We start from the raw sequence: 15,627 nt of genomic DNA on the forward strand, positions 1-15,627 counted from the left end.
TACCAGAGAATATTCTGGTAGAGCTGGATTCGCATGTTGGGGGTTAATTACATGGCTATAGGAACTGACCATTTGGAATTATTACCATTGAACTATCAAATGATCTAATTGTATCCGAATGTTGAGTTGCACCTCTATGAGAGGGACTGACATGTTATTCTGTGGCAGAAACCACTCTTATGACCCGTCAACACTACATTACACAAATTATCTATTTTTTATTATCTTTAATCTCGCAGTTTTTTTTTTACAATGTTGTCTTCTTCTTAGATAAAATGCCCCGACGACCCACATCTCACAATGAAAACACTGTATGAGTAGATATTCTGAAATATCTACTTTTTAGTAATTACAAAATGACTAACTACTCTAATAAAATGAACACATCCTCATGGGACTCATGTATGCCTGGGTGCTACAGAAGATCAGCCAACATTAAAAGGCTTTGGCTACAGAGAAGGCAAAGGGGGATTGACGTTGCATATCTGATTCAAGAGAGGATCCAAACGCAGATCTTTTTTTAATCCGATTTCCCTCTTTTATATTTGCCATTCGTGATTGACAGCCTGTTCGGAATTTCAAATATGTTCAAGGTCACATTGGATTTAAACTGTTTCAATTTGACTTTGAAGACACATCAAAAGTTGTGTGAGTGTGACTTCTAGGGTTGGCATGTTCAGAATTGAGTTCAGAATTGCTGCAGGAAAACCACAGACAGAATGTGGAAATCAATTTAAGGGAACGGATTTAGTTGTTGCCGTGTTCCTCTTAATTGGTTGTTGCTTTGGTCACAGCAGCATGGGACACTGTTTGTCAAAGCCTGCAGGGCTCTGACACTGTTATTGAAGCTGTGTTTCACAAGCCACTGGATTTCAGATTGCATGTTCTGCGGCTACATCATTACTTTGATAATGCTCAAGTCTGTTCATAAATCGCGTTAAAACATAAAAATACTCCCACACAAACACACACACACACACACACACACACACACACGCGCCCACACACACACACACGCCCACACACACACACAGTTTTTTCTGGTTATTCTAGGCCTTTCTTCTTGCCCAACAGCCCACTTAAACGTAGATTTGCCTCTCAGAATACCAGGGACCATCAAATTAAATTGCCAATAAAAATGCTTTCCTCAATTATGTTGTTGCACTGAGGAAGAAATTAAGCCTGAGCTGAAATGTATTGAAAGATCAACCATTCCTCCCTTCCAGGATAATTCAAGCATTATCAATAATGAAAACCGTGTCTCTTTAGGGATGTGCTTCCCTAACAGGGATCAAACCATACATTATGAATCCAAACCCTTCATCACAAATTCTGTACACCTCACTCCACGTTTTTCAAAACTTTCCCCCAACTAACTGACATGTCACTAGAATAACCAGGACAAAGTTTTGGAAAAGCATTCAGGTGTGTTTATTGTACATAGTTTTAAATCATTGATACACTCAATTCCAGCAAACAGCGACTCAGAATTCACAACACATTTAAACGTAACGGAAAAATATATATTTTTGTATGAGGGTGAATAGCTTCTCCTCAGTTCTCAGATGAGTCAGTACGGTCACGTGTGAAATGTCTCAGAATTACGACATCAAAAAAAGAAATACAAGCCTCTTGGCATCAAACACAGGAAACAAATACCGAGTCACTCCACCACCGCACACCCCATCACACACACTCCATGTGTACCAGTGTGCTCTCCCGCCCTCGCCCTCACAATGTGCTCACGGTGCTGGGCGTGCGAGCTCCGCAGCCCCCCGCATCGCTGCCCACGGTCAGACGGTCGCTCCCGGGTGACCTTGTGTCCGCCCTGCCCCCCAGGCCCGGCGTCGACCGGTCCCGCGCGGCCGAGCTGGGCTGTCTTTTCAGCGGGAACGCGTTGCTGACGCACCGGAACGGTCCCGTGATGACGGTGCTGTTCTCGGGCTCGGAGGTGGGCACCATGTTGCGGCGGTAGTAGCGTTTCAGCAGCCCCTTGCGGAAGTGCACCGTGAACAGGCCGTAGATGACGGGGTCCAGGCAGGCGTTGAACAGGCCGAAGATGAAGAGGATGTGGGTGAGGGAGTGGGACACCTTGCCCTCTAGGTCGTCTGGGAAGAACCAGTACCACAGGCCCAGCAGGTAGTAGGGCGTCCAGCACACGATGAAGGACAGCACGATGACGATGCTCATCTTCAGCGTTCGCATGCGGGCCTTGGGGATGTTGTTCTTCGAGCGGCGCAAGTGCACCTCCGTGGAGGAAACTGGAACGGCAGAAGAGACAAGCGGGGGTCGCGTTTATTATTCATGCTCGCTAAAACGACAAGAACATTTTTTCCTTACTTAATAACTTCTGCTTCTTTAAATTCCGTCTCTATTATGCTCTTTGATTTAAGCTGACTCGCTTTTCTTTAATCTATTCTCGTCTATCTCTCTTAATTACGTGTGCATTAATCACGAGATGCATTTGTTGAATAATCACGTAATAATGGACTTCTGGTAACTGCCATGTAACCTGATTGCCTTTGTGTACACGTAACCCCATGGTCAAAAGAAACTACTTTGTATTCTTGGTTCTGTATCTCCAAAGACGTTTATCTAACGGCCCGTTCATATTCGCACCGCTGAACAAACACGATGTATTCAACTGGAACCGCCTGATGAATAATGCTGTAAGTGGTGTGTGGGAGTGATGGTGTGTCCGCTCATGCAGTGATGGAGATTCTGCGGGAACTTACGGTTGTCCTTTCGCATCCGCTTGGATATCTCAAAGAAGATGCGCGTGTAGCACGTGATCATGATGACAAGCGGCAGCAGGAAGAGGCAGCAGAAGGTGAACATGTTGTAGGCCGTCTCCTGCCAGTGGGTGTCGAAGCTGCCCCGCGTCGTGCACTGGGTGAACCTCTCCGGGAAGGTGATGGTCACGTTGTGGAAGAGGAACACCTGAAATAGAGAGAGATAAAGGGAGAGAGAGGTAGCGGGGGGGAGAGAGAGAGAGAGAGAGAGAGAGAGAGAGAGAGAGAGGGAGAGAGAGAGAGGGAGAGGCAATTAGATGGGATTAGATTATGCATGTGTTCGGCAAAAAAACATGCATTGTTAACATTGACGTCCTGTGAGAGGAAGAGGATGGAGGTGAAATGAAGCAAATCCTAATTTTTAACGCAGTTTTCTTTTTTAAAGAAACTGCATTAAATGCTCTTCTTGGGGTTAGCAGGGGAGATGTGTGCTCTGAACTCGAAGTGTGGCCTGCTTCTCTTGTTTTCAATTGGAGATAAAAACACATATTCTACATTATTATGCATATTGACCGTCCAAGATGGGGACGGAAATGTGTGGAATAGGCATTCAATAGCAGCTATTTATCTGTTAATGTGTTGACAGATCCAGTTTTCTATAGGGATAATAGAAACGGTTCAGAATGAGAAGTCATGTAGATGTTTTAAACGCCAGCTAAATGGACAATTATCTGACTGCCAGCCATTTTAGGTTGGTTGGTGTGAGTCTTCCGGGCATGAGGTTGGCGGTTAGGACGACCAGCGTTCACAGCCCACCTATAGACATCCCTGAGCAGAAACAAACTACCTGGTCATCAGGGATAAAAATCATGAAGCAAGATGCAAAGACGTCTCTACCTGTAAGTTGCATTGGGTCAAAAGTGTCTAAAAAAATCGTAATGACTAGATGAATATACAAACTGAGGACCTCGAGGGTTTCCTCATAGGCTTGTTACACTTCAATCCAAAGGAATCCTACACCCACTTCATGTCAAGGAGAGGACGATCGCACAAACCATCATAACTCCATGGTGGTTCAATACGCCTTCCCCCCCCCGACCCTTGAACCTACCGAACCCCTGCCACCCTAACCCCTTGACCCGAATGACCCCTTGACCCTCACCTGAGGAACGGACAGCAGGGCGCTCATGGCCCACGCCACGGTCAGCATCACGCGGTTCCTCCGCCTCGCCTCGTTGATGGCCAGCGGGTTCAAGATGGCCGACTGGCGGTCCAGGCTGATCACCATGGTGACGAAGGCGCAGGAGTACATGGCCTGCAGCTTGAGGAACATGAGGAGGCGGCACGCGGCGTCGCCCGCCAGCCACTGCACGGTGATGTTCCAGGCGGCGTCCACCGGCATCACGATGAAGGTCACCAGCAGGTCGGCCACCGTCAGGTTGACGATGAGCACGCGCACGTGGGACTTCCTCTTGCTGCCGGCGTTGGCCGCCCACAGCACCGCCACGTTGCAGAAGGCCGACGTCCCGCACAGGATGAAGGTGACGATGACGCGGATCTGGGCGGCGGTGGAGAAGACGGGCAGCCGGGGGGCCGCGCCCTGCCCCCCCGGCGGCCACGCTGAGGTCCAGTTGCAGTGGGGCGAGGACCAGAGGCAGCTGTCGTTCAGCCCGTCACCGGCCGTGGGGCCGTACATGGGGGCCGCGGAGGGGGGCTCACAGCAGCTTGTCATTCACCCGGCCCTGGGGTCATCGCTTTAGGGTTGTTGTGTGTGTCGGAGCGCTGGTGGGAGATCAACGCTGGAGGCGGTGGGAAAGGCAGAGGGGAGGAATGTGAGGCAGGTAGTCTATAGAGTGCGTGGGTCACAAGAGGTGGCCATTATCGACGGTACTTCACGGCAGACATACAATGAATAATAATATTAGAGTAGAACGTAGAAGCTCGAAGTCAAGTTTGACATAGAAGTCTCAAGTCTCTTAATTAATAATAACACTGGCCATTCACATGGAATAAAAGGGAATGATTTGATTCATCATTCATGTTACATTTTATACCACCAGTCTGGAGTATGAGGCAATGAATATGAGTGCAGAGACCACAAATGTTTGATCTGTTCAAGTGATCACTCAAATAATATTAAAAAACGAAAAGGAAGGGGTCTTATTAAAAGGCAATTCTAATTTAATTTTAATTCATATTCTATTTGAAAGCCAAAATTGAATTTTGGCTTTCTTGAACCACAAATAAATTTATAAAGTGTAACAAATGTTGAAAAGGGTACGCTTTTCATTATTTATTTAATTCTCACAAACATTTTCGCAATAGGGCTAATGTTTTTCTCCAGCAAATGCAAAACATTTCATCATTTCTATTATAATGGGAGTGTTGATGCAATTGTTCATGTGCTCCATCATTGAATACCTTGACAGGCTCAGAAAGCCTCCCACTGACTTGTTTATCCATCTCACAAACCAGTTATTAGTCGTTAGTCTAAATGCTCTTGGCATGAAGTGGATATGGTTAATATCAATTTGACTTCTTCAATGACAAATTAAAGAAGGCGAAATGGATCACATTGAGAGGCATGGTGGATGAAGTCAGTATTTTTTTAAGTTGGTCATTACATATGTGTATGCAGCTGCGTTTTTGATCAGATGACTCCCTCTGTAGGTCGAACACGTGCTCTTACGTGCGACGCCTGTGATTGGCTGATTTGGTGAGCTAGTCAACTGCTGATTAAGCATTGATGTGACACACCTGTCCTCCGCTAATTGAAACGGATCTTAAAGGGGCGTAACAGGGAATAAAAATAAAAAGGAAAGTATTTTTTAAAGGCGGTACCAGGGAGTACCGCTTACTTTCCCCATCTCTCCACAAATCTCAGTTTCAACACATTTTCACATTATCGAGACTTATGTTTGGGCATTTTGGTATTCATTTTCCCTCATTGTTTTGTCGGCAGTCAAACATGTACCGCATGGAGATGATTATATTATTTTAATAGATGATAATGTAGTGGGGGTGAACAACCAGCCAATTCAACCAGTCAATTGAATAAAGACCCCTCACGCCTTGTCATGGAGAATCATTACGCAGTAAACTAGACTAATCTAAACTATCATACCATTTGAAGACACTTCGGCAAGAGATACTGTGTGTGTGTGTGTGTGTGTGTGTGTGTGTGTGTGTGTGTGTGTGTGTGTGTGTGTGTGTGTGTGTGTGTGTGTGTGCGTGTGTGTGCTGCGTCTCGTTGTACAATACATACACACATACTCTACAAAGTATATGCCGTGCATATCAATAGCTCTGTTTTAGTTATTGCGATACAGCTGACAAAGATTTTCATTATTTAGCCTACTTTACCTAACGATGTAGTTTAACGAATTTAAAGCCCATTTAGGCATTGAGCATTTAGGGAAATGCTCAATGCCTAAATGGCATTGAGCATTTAGGGAAATGCTAAATGTCCAAGTGCTATTGTATTTGGACACTGAGAACTGAGAACACTGAGAAGCACGCCCATGCTATTATTTCCAACATGTCTAGGATGATGCACACATTCAATGATTCAGGTAGCCTTAAGAAAATGGAGAGACATTTAAATACTTACATTATTGTCGCAGAAGCCCCCTTTCAGACGTACATCCAGGTAATTTAAACTTCCAATATTTTAAACACAGATTGTCATTTGTTTTTAATAAGATTATGAATGCACGCTAATTGTTCAGTGTAACTTTAAAAAAAAAGCTTCACAACCATTGAGCGGATTCGTGTATAACCTCGTAGCTCAGTGCGCTATGTGGTGTGCGCTTTCCGCAGGCGCACCGCGCGCTCTACCAACCCCGCTGGCTCCCGTGGCGCGCTAAGGGAACTCTCGGCGTGTGATTACGCGAGAGCGTGTGTGTGCGTGTGTGTGTGTGTGTGTGTGTGTGTGTGTGCGTGTGCGTGTGTGTGCGTGTGAGTGTGCGTGTGTTTCTTTTCAATGAAACATATATAGGCTATGGTTTGAAATCCCAAATGTGCAAACAAATTGCAAACCATAGCATTCAGCCATATGTAGAGAATATAAACCACGAAAACAGAACATCAGTAAGTGTCACCCACCTCTTGAACCCACAGTCTCTGTGATAACTCACAGACAATGCTTTGAGGCATCACCAGTAGATTGCAGATTCAGTTGTTTGCTCATGTCCTTGGAGTATGTCTGTGTGCTCTGACACACTGGTTTAATGCCTTACTGTTTGCAATTTGTTTGTGTGTGTGTATTTGTGTGTATTTGTGTGTGTGTGTTTGTGTATTTCTGTGTGTGTGTCTTTGTGTGTGCGTCGTTGTGTGTATTTATGCATTTTTGTGAATACAAATCGTCTCCTTGTGATGGTTTCTGTGATTCGCTGCTTTGGCAACCATAAAAAGTTGGCATTATAACATATAAGTATTTTCATGACAGTAAAAGGGAATTTTCAGTCAGTCAAACACATTAGTGCAATGACATTGTACATTAAATTGCTATAAAAGAGAATCACTAGATAGCAAGCCTGCAGATCTCTTTACTACAACTTGTGTATGTATTGTGTGTGTATTTTCTGTAGGGGACATTCATAATAACACCAACGTACGCCACTGCTGTAGCGTACACACAGCCATGAATAGAAGCGTAAAGCGCAATTCAATACAAAAGCGAGGTAAGGTAAGTCTTATGATAACAATCCCTCCGCCTTGTTTTAAATCTCATTGCTGGAATTTGAGCTGAAAAAGTGGGTTGAGCGCCAACACTGACTCTTTAAAATACATTTGAATTAGTCACTTCTAGGCTATCACTAAATATTTGCCTATTTTACAGAGCCACACACATACAAATGCAGCACCCTTCAGTCTCTGAAAATAGGCATTGATGTGTAACATGCAGAGGTTTAGACCACTGGACAGTAGATATAGGGGGGGCATTTATGAGAGAGAGAGAGAGAGAGAGAGAGAGAGAGAGAGAGAGAGAGAGAGAGAGAGAGAGAGAGAGAGAGAGAGAGAGAGAGAATTGCTGGGGCCTTTCAAATCCATCCGTGAAGTGAATGCAATTCATTGTTTACCTAGCATTTTATTCTTCACGGAAAGGCCATATCTTTCAATAGCCATCTGAACAATGACCCTCACAATGAGCCAATTCTTGGCCAAGGGGAGAAGATAATACTCCTCGCTTGTTTAGCAACCAATGCTCAGAAGATACCGAAATATTTAACATACTAATGAACAATGAATGATTGTATCATTCAAGGTATATTCACGAATGTCTTGGCTGGCGTTGAAAGTGATCAGTTAGGTTATTGTGGAAAGCTGTAATCCTTTGGTCGGCAGCCATTAAGACTTCCCATTATCCCATAGTCACATGGGAACACCCTCTAGGGAAAAAAGTATTTGGATAGTAGGATACCATCAGGACACCATACAGCCACCAAAAGGAAAATGGCCAAAATGTTGAACCAATGCCAGTTTTGCATTCATATAAAGTGTGCCTTTGAGCGAGTCAGTCTGTGTGTATTTCAGGTTTTTGGTGTGTGTGTGTGTGTGTGTGTGTCTGTGTGTGTATGTGTGTTTGTGTGACTGTGTGTGCAAATACATGGAATATATCAATAACTAAAACATGGCAACATGCTCTGACATGATTGATTGGTGAACGAATATCGAAGCTATGCATATTTCTATTCCATTCTAATCTATTGGCATTCCTTTCGGTGCATATAGTGTTCCTTTGCACACATTTTTAATGAGGATGGCTCAATGCATCAGTGTATTTTCTACTTGCCACTACCTGAATGACAGTGACCGACCAATAGGTTAGGTTCTCCAGTCTGTTATGACTTTGAACGACCTGCCCCAGTGTCCTTTCAAACATACCCAGGTGGATTAATTTCCCTGGTTGCATTTTCAGAGAGAGAGAGAGAGAGAGAGAGAGACGGTTAAAAGCAACAAGCAGCAGAATACAGCCAGGGACGAGCTGACCCGCCTTCCGCTGGTTAATCCTGTGACCTCAATATAGGGCAAGACAGCGGTGGATACAGGTCTACGATCATGTAACATTGAGCCTGTACACCGTACGCTAGTCTCCCAAGTCAGGTGTTTTATACATTTAAAACAAGCTATAGTCATTCATATTTTCTAGGAAAACAATTATGCAACGCATAAAACTTTCCCCAGCGCCTCTTCACTTAAAGTGAGGCAATCGGTTGGTTCTGCTATTTTAGGGAACAGACAGCAGTGCGTTTGATTGTGCAGAGTAAGTAAAATAAGTCTAATTACTAAACTATCTTTGATTTTCCAAGACTATTTACAGTGGGGCAAAAAAGTATTTAGTCAGCCACCAATTGTGCAAGTTCTCCCACTTAAATAGACGAGAAAGGCCTGTAATTTTCATCATAGGTAAACCTCAGCTATGAGAGACAAAATGAAAAAAAAAAATCCAGAAAATCACATTGTCTGATTTTTTAAGAATTTATTTGCAAATTATGGTGGAAAATAAGTATTTGGTCACCTACAAACCAGCAAGATTTCTGGCTGTCACAGACCTGTAACTTCTTCTTTAAGAGGCTCCTCTGTCCTCCACTTGTTACCTGTATTAATGGCACCTGTTTGAACTCCTTATCAGTATAAAAGACTGTCCACAACCTCAAACAGTCACACTCCAAACTCCACTATGGCCAAGACCAAAGAGCTGTCAAAGGACACCAGAAACACAATTGTAGACCTGCACCAGGCTGGGAAGTCTGAATCTGCAATAGGTAAGCAGCTTGGTGTGAAGAAATCAACTGTGGGAGCAATTATTAGGAAATGGAATACATACAAGACCACTGATAATCTCCCTCGATCTGGGGCTCCACGCAAGATCTCACCCTGTGGGGTCAAAATGATCACAAGAACGGTGAACAAAAATCCCAGAACCACACGGGGGGACCTAGTGAATGACCTCCAGAGAGCTGGGACCAAAGTAACAAAGGCTACCATCACTAACACACTACGCCGCCAGGGACTCAAATCCTGCAGTGCCAGAGGTGTCCCCCTGCTAAAGCCAGTGCATGTCCGGGCCCATTTGAAGTTTGCTAGAGAGCATTTGGATGATCCAGAACAGGATTGGGAGAATGTCATATGGTCAGATGAAACCAAAATATAACTTTTTGGTAAAAACTCAACTCGTCGTGTTTGGAGGAGAAAGAATGCTGAGTTGCATCCAAAGAACACCATACCTACAGTGAAGCATGGGGGTGGAAACATCATGCTTTGGGGCTGTTTTTCTGCCAAGGGACCAGGACGTCTGATCCGTACGACGGAAAGAATGAATGGGGCCATGTATCGTGAGATTTTGAGTGAAAACCTCCTTCTATCAGCAAGGGCACTGAAGATGAAACGTGGCTGGGTCTTTCAGCATGACAATGACCCCAAACACACCGCCCGGGCAACGAAGGAGTGACTTCGTAAGAAGCATTTCAAGGTCCTGGAGTGGCCTAGCCAGTCTCCTTATCTCAACCCCATAGAATATCTTTGGAGGGAGTTGAAAGTCTGTGTGGCCCAAAAACATCACTGCTCTAGAGGAGATCTGCATGGAGGAATGGGCCAAAATACCAGCAGCAGTGTGTGAAAACCTTGTAGAGACTTACAGAAAACGTCTGACCTCTGTCATTGCCAACAAAGGGCATGTAACAAAGTATTGAGATGACCTTTTGATATTGACCAAATACTTATTTTCCACCATAATTTGCAAATAAATTCTTTAAAAATCAGACAATGTGATTTTCTAGATTTTTTTTTTTCATTTTGTCTCTCATAGCTGAGGTATACCTATGATGAAAATTACAGGCCTCTCTCATCTTTTTAAGTGGGAGAACTTGCACAATTGGTGGCTGACTAAATACTTTTTTGCCCCACTGTATATTCCCAACAGAAAATGTGGCTAAAATCCACCCGAAATATTAAATCTGTACTATTATTTCATATTTTGTTGATATACCTGAGATATGTGGTTGAGCTGGAAACTCTTAATGTATTTATATTTTTGTTACAGGTGTAAGACTGGATAACTGCAGAGCATATTTTTGCAAGGCAAAAACAAGAGAGAAAGAATAAAGAAACAAAGACAATTCAACAGACAGCATCAGTGTCCTTTTCTTAACCAATAATCTCTTAGATTCACATCTTGAAGGATAATCCAGATAACAAACAAGGAGCAGGTGCCTTGCGTGACATATTTTAGATCAGTTTGCCTTGGAAGTTTGAGGCAGATGGTCTGACAAGTCTACTTACAGCGGACCCTGTGTGCGTTGTCTGTATCATAAATCACTTTTTTCTACATGGCACACCTACAAATGTACAGTTATATTTGACCTTTACTGCATCCTATTCCTTAAAGGTTAAACACTATTCATAAGCAAAACAAACCTCATGTATTCTATGACATCTCGTGTTTCTGAATGAATATGTGTACAGGAACAATTCATCAATTATTCTTCTATTTCTCAGTAGCAACATGCAAACAGAAATGTGTGGAAGTTAAAAGTGAACAACACTTCTTATGAAGCTAATGATTTTTTGTGGGGAGGCAATCAAAAAACTGTGTTTTTCAATCTCTAATATATGAGCTTTAAAAACATGTATTAGCCAAGAGGGAAGACGATAAGTCTTGGATAAGTAAACAAAATGTTCTTAAAGGAGACATATTATGGTGTTTTCCCAACAAGTAAACATAGTATATAAGTTCCAGAAATTATGTTTTTGAAGCTGTTTGCTGGAAATAGCTTTTAGGAAAAAAAATCTTGCCTCCCGCTATTCCCCTCTGTTTCAGTCCCTTCTGAATGCGCTGTTTTTGGTGTCTGTAGCTTTAATGCAAATGAGCTGCTGCCCATTGACCAATGAGCTGACAGACTGAACCACAGCATGGAGGAGAAGGGATTGTTGCCGTTTGTCGACTCCTGGAGCTCTATGTCTATATAATATAACATAATATAATAATAATATAATATAATATATAGGTATTTCTATAATATTATATCTAATATCACGGCCAAAAACTATGTGCGCTTCGGATGATATTATGAATCATAAAGAATGCGTCTGACGTCTCTGGTACTTCCACAACAAGTAAAAACGCGTAGTGGGGGTTATCTCGGCCATGGTTGAGAAGAATTGGAGGAAAGGAACTTTGGCCTTGACTCTCTGAAGTCCATATTGAACTCAGACTTGGAGGAGAAGGGATTGTACTCCGGGAGCTGAACCGGAAGTCCGGCGGGGGAAGCTCGGTGGCAACCGGCAGCTCAGGACTGCCGCAGAAGCTTTGCGGCAGTTCAGCTCCCAGAGTACAATCCCTTTCTCCTCCTCCAAACTGTCTGGCAGCTCTGGGGGGGGGGGGGGGGGGGGGGGGGGGGGGTTCGGCGTCAGTCCGGCAGCCTCTGCGGAGAAAGGGATTGAACTGAGCTGCCGAGCTCCCACCGCCAGAGCTGCTCCTCCGCTGGTACACAAAATCGTAGCTATGCTCTGATTGGAGGGGGTTGGGGAAGTGGGAGGTAATATTCAAATGTGCCCCCTTCTTAGGTAGGAGGGGGCGCCGAAACTGACCCGCTCGTTTGGTAACTGTAGGCGGGGTACTCTCAGAAATGCATATCTCACTCAAATAATCATGTACAGACTTTTTTCAAAGTTTGTAAGCGTGTGGCAGCACCAGAGACCCAAAACAACGCCCCAAATCCCAGGAAAAGTGTGTTTTTCATAATATGTCCCCTTTAAGGTCCTGAAATAATCGAATTTACAAAAAAAGTAATTCAACTCTACATAGTCATCCATTTTATTAGGCCCCCAAGGCATTTACCACATTTATTGTTTGGAGAGGTCAATTTCATTTGTGAGTCATCTTGACTTTTTATTGAGTGTTATAAATCCCTCTAAAAGCAGTCGGCAGACACCAGTGGTTTCCTTTGACGGGTTTTATTGCAGACTTTTGCTCCAACTTCACCGTGAAAACTATAGATGAACACACACAGTAATCACGGCATTAGCTTTACATAAAATCATAAATTACACGGCACATAAAGAGTAAAATAAGCAAAATAAAATACAGGGAAATAACAAAAAACATACCTCGTTGGCTGCATGCTATTTACAGGGACTTTGAAACTAGATTCTTCTCGGCGATGCATATCACACGCTGTTCACCTTCTCTCATGCCGCATCTCTAGCTGACAAAGAGTAATATTCTAGCACAAGAGAGCAATCCGCCTTACAAGTGACGTCATTCAACTAACTATTTAATTTAAGTTTTAAACTTAAATAACGAACACAATTATTGAATTACTAATATAAACAAAAATGAATTTCCTTAAGGCTTGTCTTATAATATGAAAATACTAATTAAATTACAGAATCTTTTTAATGATGACAGTTACAAGTGTGAAGGTGGCAAAATAACAAAACAGCCGATGTTTGTGTGGAGCAGTGTACAGGACGAATGGTAGGGTGTAGAAAACGCATGTACCATCATCGTCTTCCAGTAAATTGATTACCATGGGAATTTTGAACCGACAACTAAAAATCCCACAGCGGGAGACTCCAGCAACAAAAAGGACTTGGATATATAATAATACCCGGTCATCTGGAGCATTACTTTAAAATATTCATTGAACGCAACATGAGTCCGATGCTTTATGATAATGCACTGGGGTAATGACCGCCGTATGTTAGGGGGTGGGGGTATTCATCAGCTCCATTGGGGGACCACAACAAAGCTTGGAGAGTCTCTAGATTCTGTTGCCACAGTTTGGCCCTCACAGGTAAGTTAAAGTTATCTGTTGTGTTGACTGTTATTTTATTTAGTGAATGCAAAGTCCTTTAGCCAAGCAGTTGCCTCTTAATCTGCTGTATGAAAGGTGACAAGTCCTCCTTTAAGTCTTTGTAGAGGGCATGCTCCAACGATGTGATGCATTGTTCTCTGCTCTCCACAAGCACACTGTGGGGTTGGGCTGCTGCCCCATTTGTGAAGGCTGGCCAGGCAGGGGCCATGTCCAGTCCTAAATCTATTTAGTGTCGTCCACTGCTTCCTTGGTAGATTGATGCCAGGGACCGGTAGGGGGGGGGGGGGGGGGGGGGGGGTCTGACACAGGATGTTTATTTGGGATGTTTATTTGGCTGTCTTCTGTGTATTGTATTGGGACCTATCTTTGGACTCCTATTCCTTTTTCCAAACTGATTGGATGTTGAGATCAGCTGGCGGTGGGTTCTTCCAAGTTGGTCGTCTAGATGGAAGGCGAGCGGTGGGTGGACTTGGAAGGTGAGGGGAGTCTTTGGTCTTTTGGAGCATCCTTTGTGTGAGGACTACTCGCCGGATGTGTGGAGGAGCTATGTTGGCTAGCACAGGGAGCCACGGGAGTGGTGTTGAGCGGATTGTTGCCTATATGGTGTGTATGGGATGACCTGGACCAAACAGGGGCACAATACTCAGCTGCAGAAAATGCAAGGGCTAGTGCTGAAGTACGCAGAGTGTGGGCTGCTGCCCCCCGCTTTGAGCCAGCAAGCTTGCTGAGGAGATTGTTCAATGTGTGCACTGTTAAATGTAAGGGTGACAGACCAGAACAACTTCCGGGACTGGACCGAAATGAGTGCGTTTGTGTGTGCACGTGTTTGTTTGTGTGTTTGTGTGCTTGTTTGTATCTGTGTGTGTGTGTATGTGTTTGTTTGTGTGCGTGTGTGTGTGTTTTATCTGTGTTTGTGTCTGTGCGTGTGTGCGTGTGCGTGTGTGTGTGCGTGTGTGTGTGTGTGTGTGTGTGTGTGTGTGTGTGTGTGTGTGTGTGTTTTATCTGTGTTTGTGTCTGTGCGTGTCTGTGTGTGTGTGTGGGAGGAAGAAGATGCTTGTTTCTCCACATGCTTCTTGAATCTTGTTCTTCAGCACTTTAGCTTTGCCACAGTCTGCTCCGCTACGAACCAAGTAGCAACACATGCTGCTTTTGAAGCTACCGTTTTACATATTCAACACTTATATATTTACATATATTCAACCATTACGAGCCACAGTAGAGCAGCCTGTTTAACCGCCCCGAGAGCCAACAAGACAGGGATATAAAATGGCAGTAAACATATCCATTGCAAATCGCAGCAGGGGCGACACGATAGGACATCAACCAGCTGACAGACCGGGGCCATTATGAAACAGAAAGAAACTCTTTCTGTTTCTTGAAAGAGAAAGGATGAATACCAACAACGAAGTACAAATGACAAAAAAAGAGTTGATGTGTCGTTTTTTTTGTAGTTATAAAGTTCCGATTTCATTCAGAACACATTAATAAAGGCCCAGAGAAAGAGAACAATCCAATAAAAAGAAGAGGCTGTTACTAAGTGCTTCTTCCCCCAGCTTTCTTAGATGTTAGGTGCCATTTGTGAGTCAGCTCGCCTTTTAATTGAGGTTCACGACGGAAGTACAACTCGAACATCATGCGTGCATGAGTGTGTTTAAAATGACTATGTGTGATTAAATCACTGGAAGATTGAATTATATAACAATATGATCTTTAATTCATCTCCCGGGGATGACATTGTTTGCCAACAGCAGAGAGGACAAGCCTGTACACACTCAGGGGACAAATGTTCAGTAAAGGACCATTGTGGTGTGGGTGTTGTTTTAATCCTATTGTTAGTCCAACAGATTGGCTGCAGTTCTTCGCTGTCCCCCCCTACCCACACACACACACACACACACACACACACACACACACACACACACACACACACACGCACACACGCACACATACACACACAGGGTTTGTCTCAAACAATATTTGAATTCAATTATTCCTTGATTAGGAATAATTAACAAAAACGATACATGATTATTATCAAAGATAATGCTTGGGTCAGAGATGGAGCGTGGACGTGT

The 15,627-nt window shown here is 43.7% G+C and overlaps 1 protein-coding gene across 1 annotated transcript; it reads right to left on the reverse strand.

Annotated features, from left to right (window-relative positions):
* Positions 1–1,731: 1,731 nt before the first annotated feature.
* LOC307076275 (putative gonadotropin-releasing hormone II receptor) lies at positions 1,732–4,464 on the reverse strand (the record flags this gene model as incomplete). The annotated part of the gene is made up of 3 exons (XM_079737211.1): positions 1,732–2,261; positions 2,736–2,940; positions 3,895–4,464. 3 exons carry the CDS (start codon positions 4,462–4,464, stop codon positions 1,732–1,734), a joined length of 1,305 nt encoding a protein of 434 aa, XP_079593337.1.
* Positions 4,465–15,627: the final 11,163 nt, after the last annotated feature.

This window comes from Pollachius pollachius, assembly GCF_949987615.1.
Source record: "Pollachius pollachius genome assembly, chromosome: 5".
In the NCBI taxonomy this organism is placed as follows: Eukaryota; Metazoa; Chordata; class Actinopteri; order Gadiformes; family Gadidae; genus Pollachius; species Pollachius pollachius.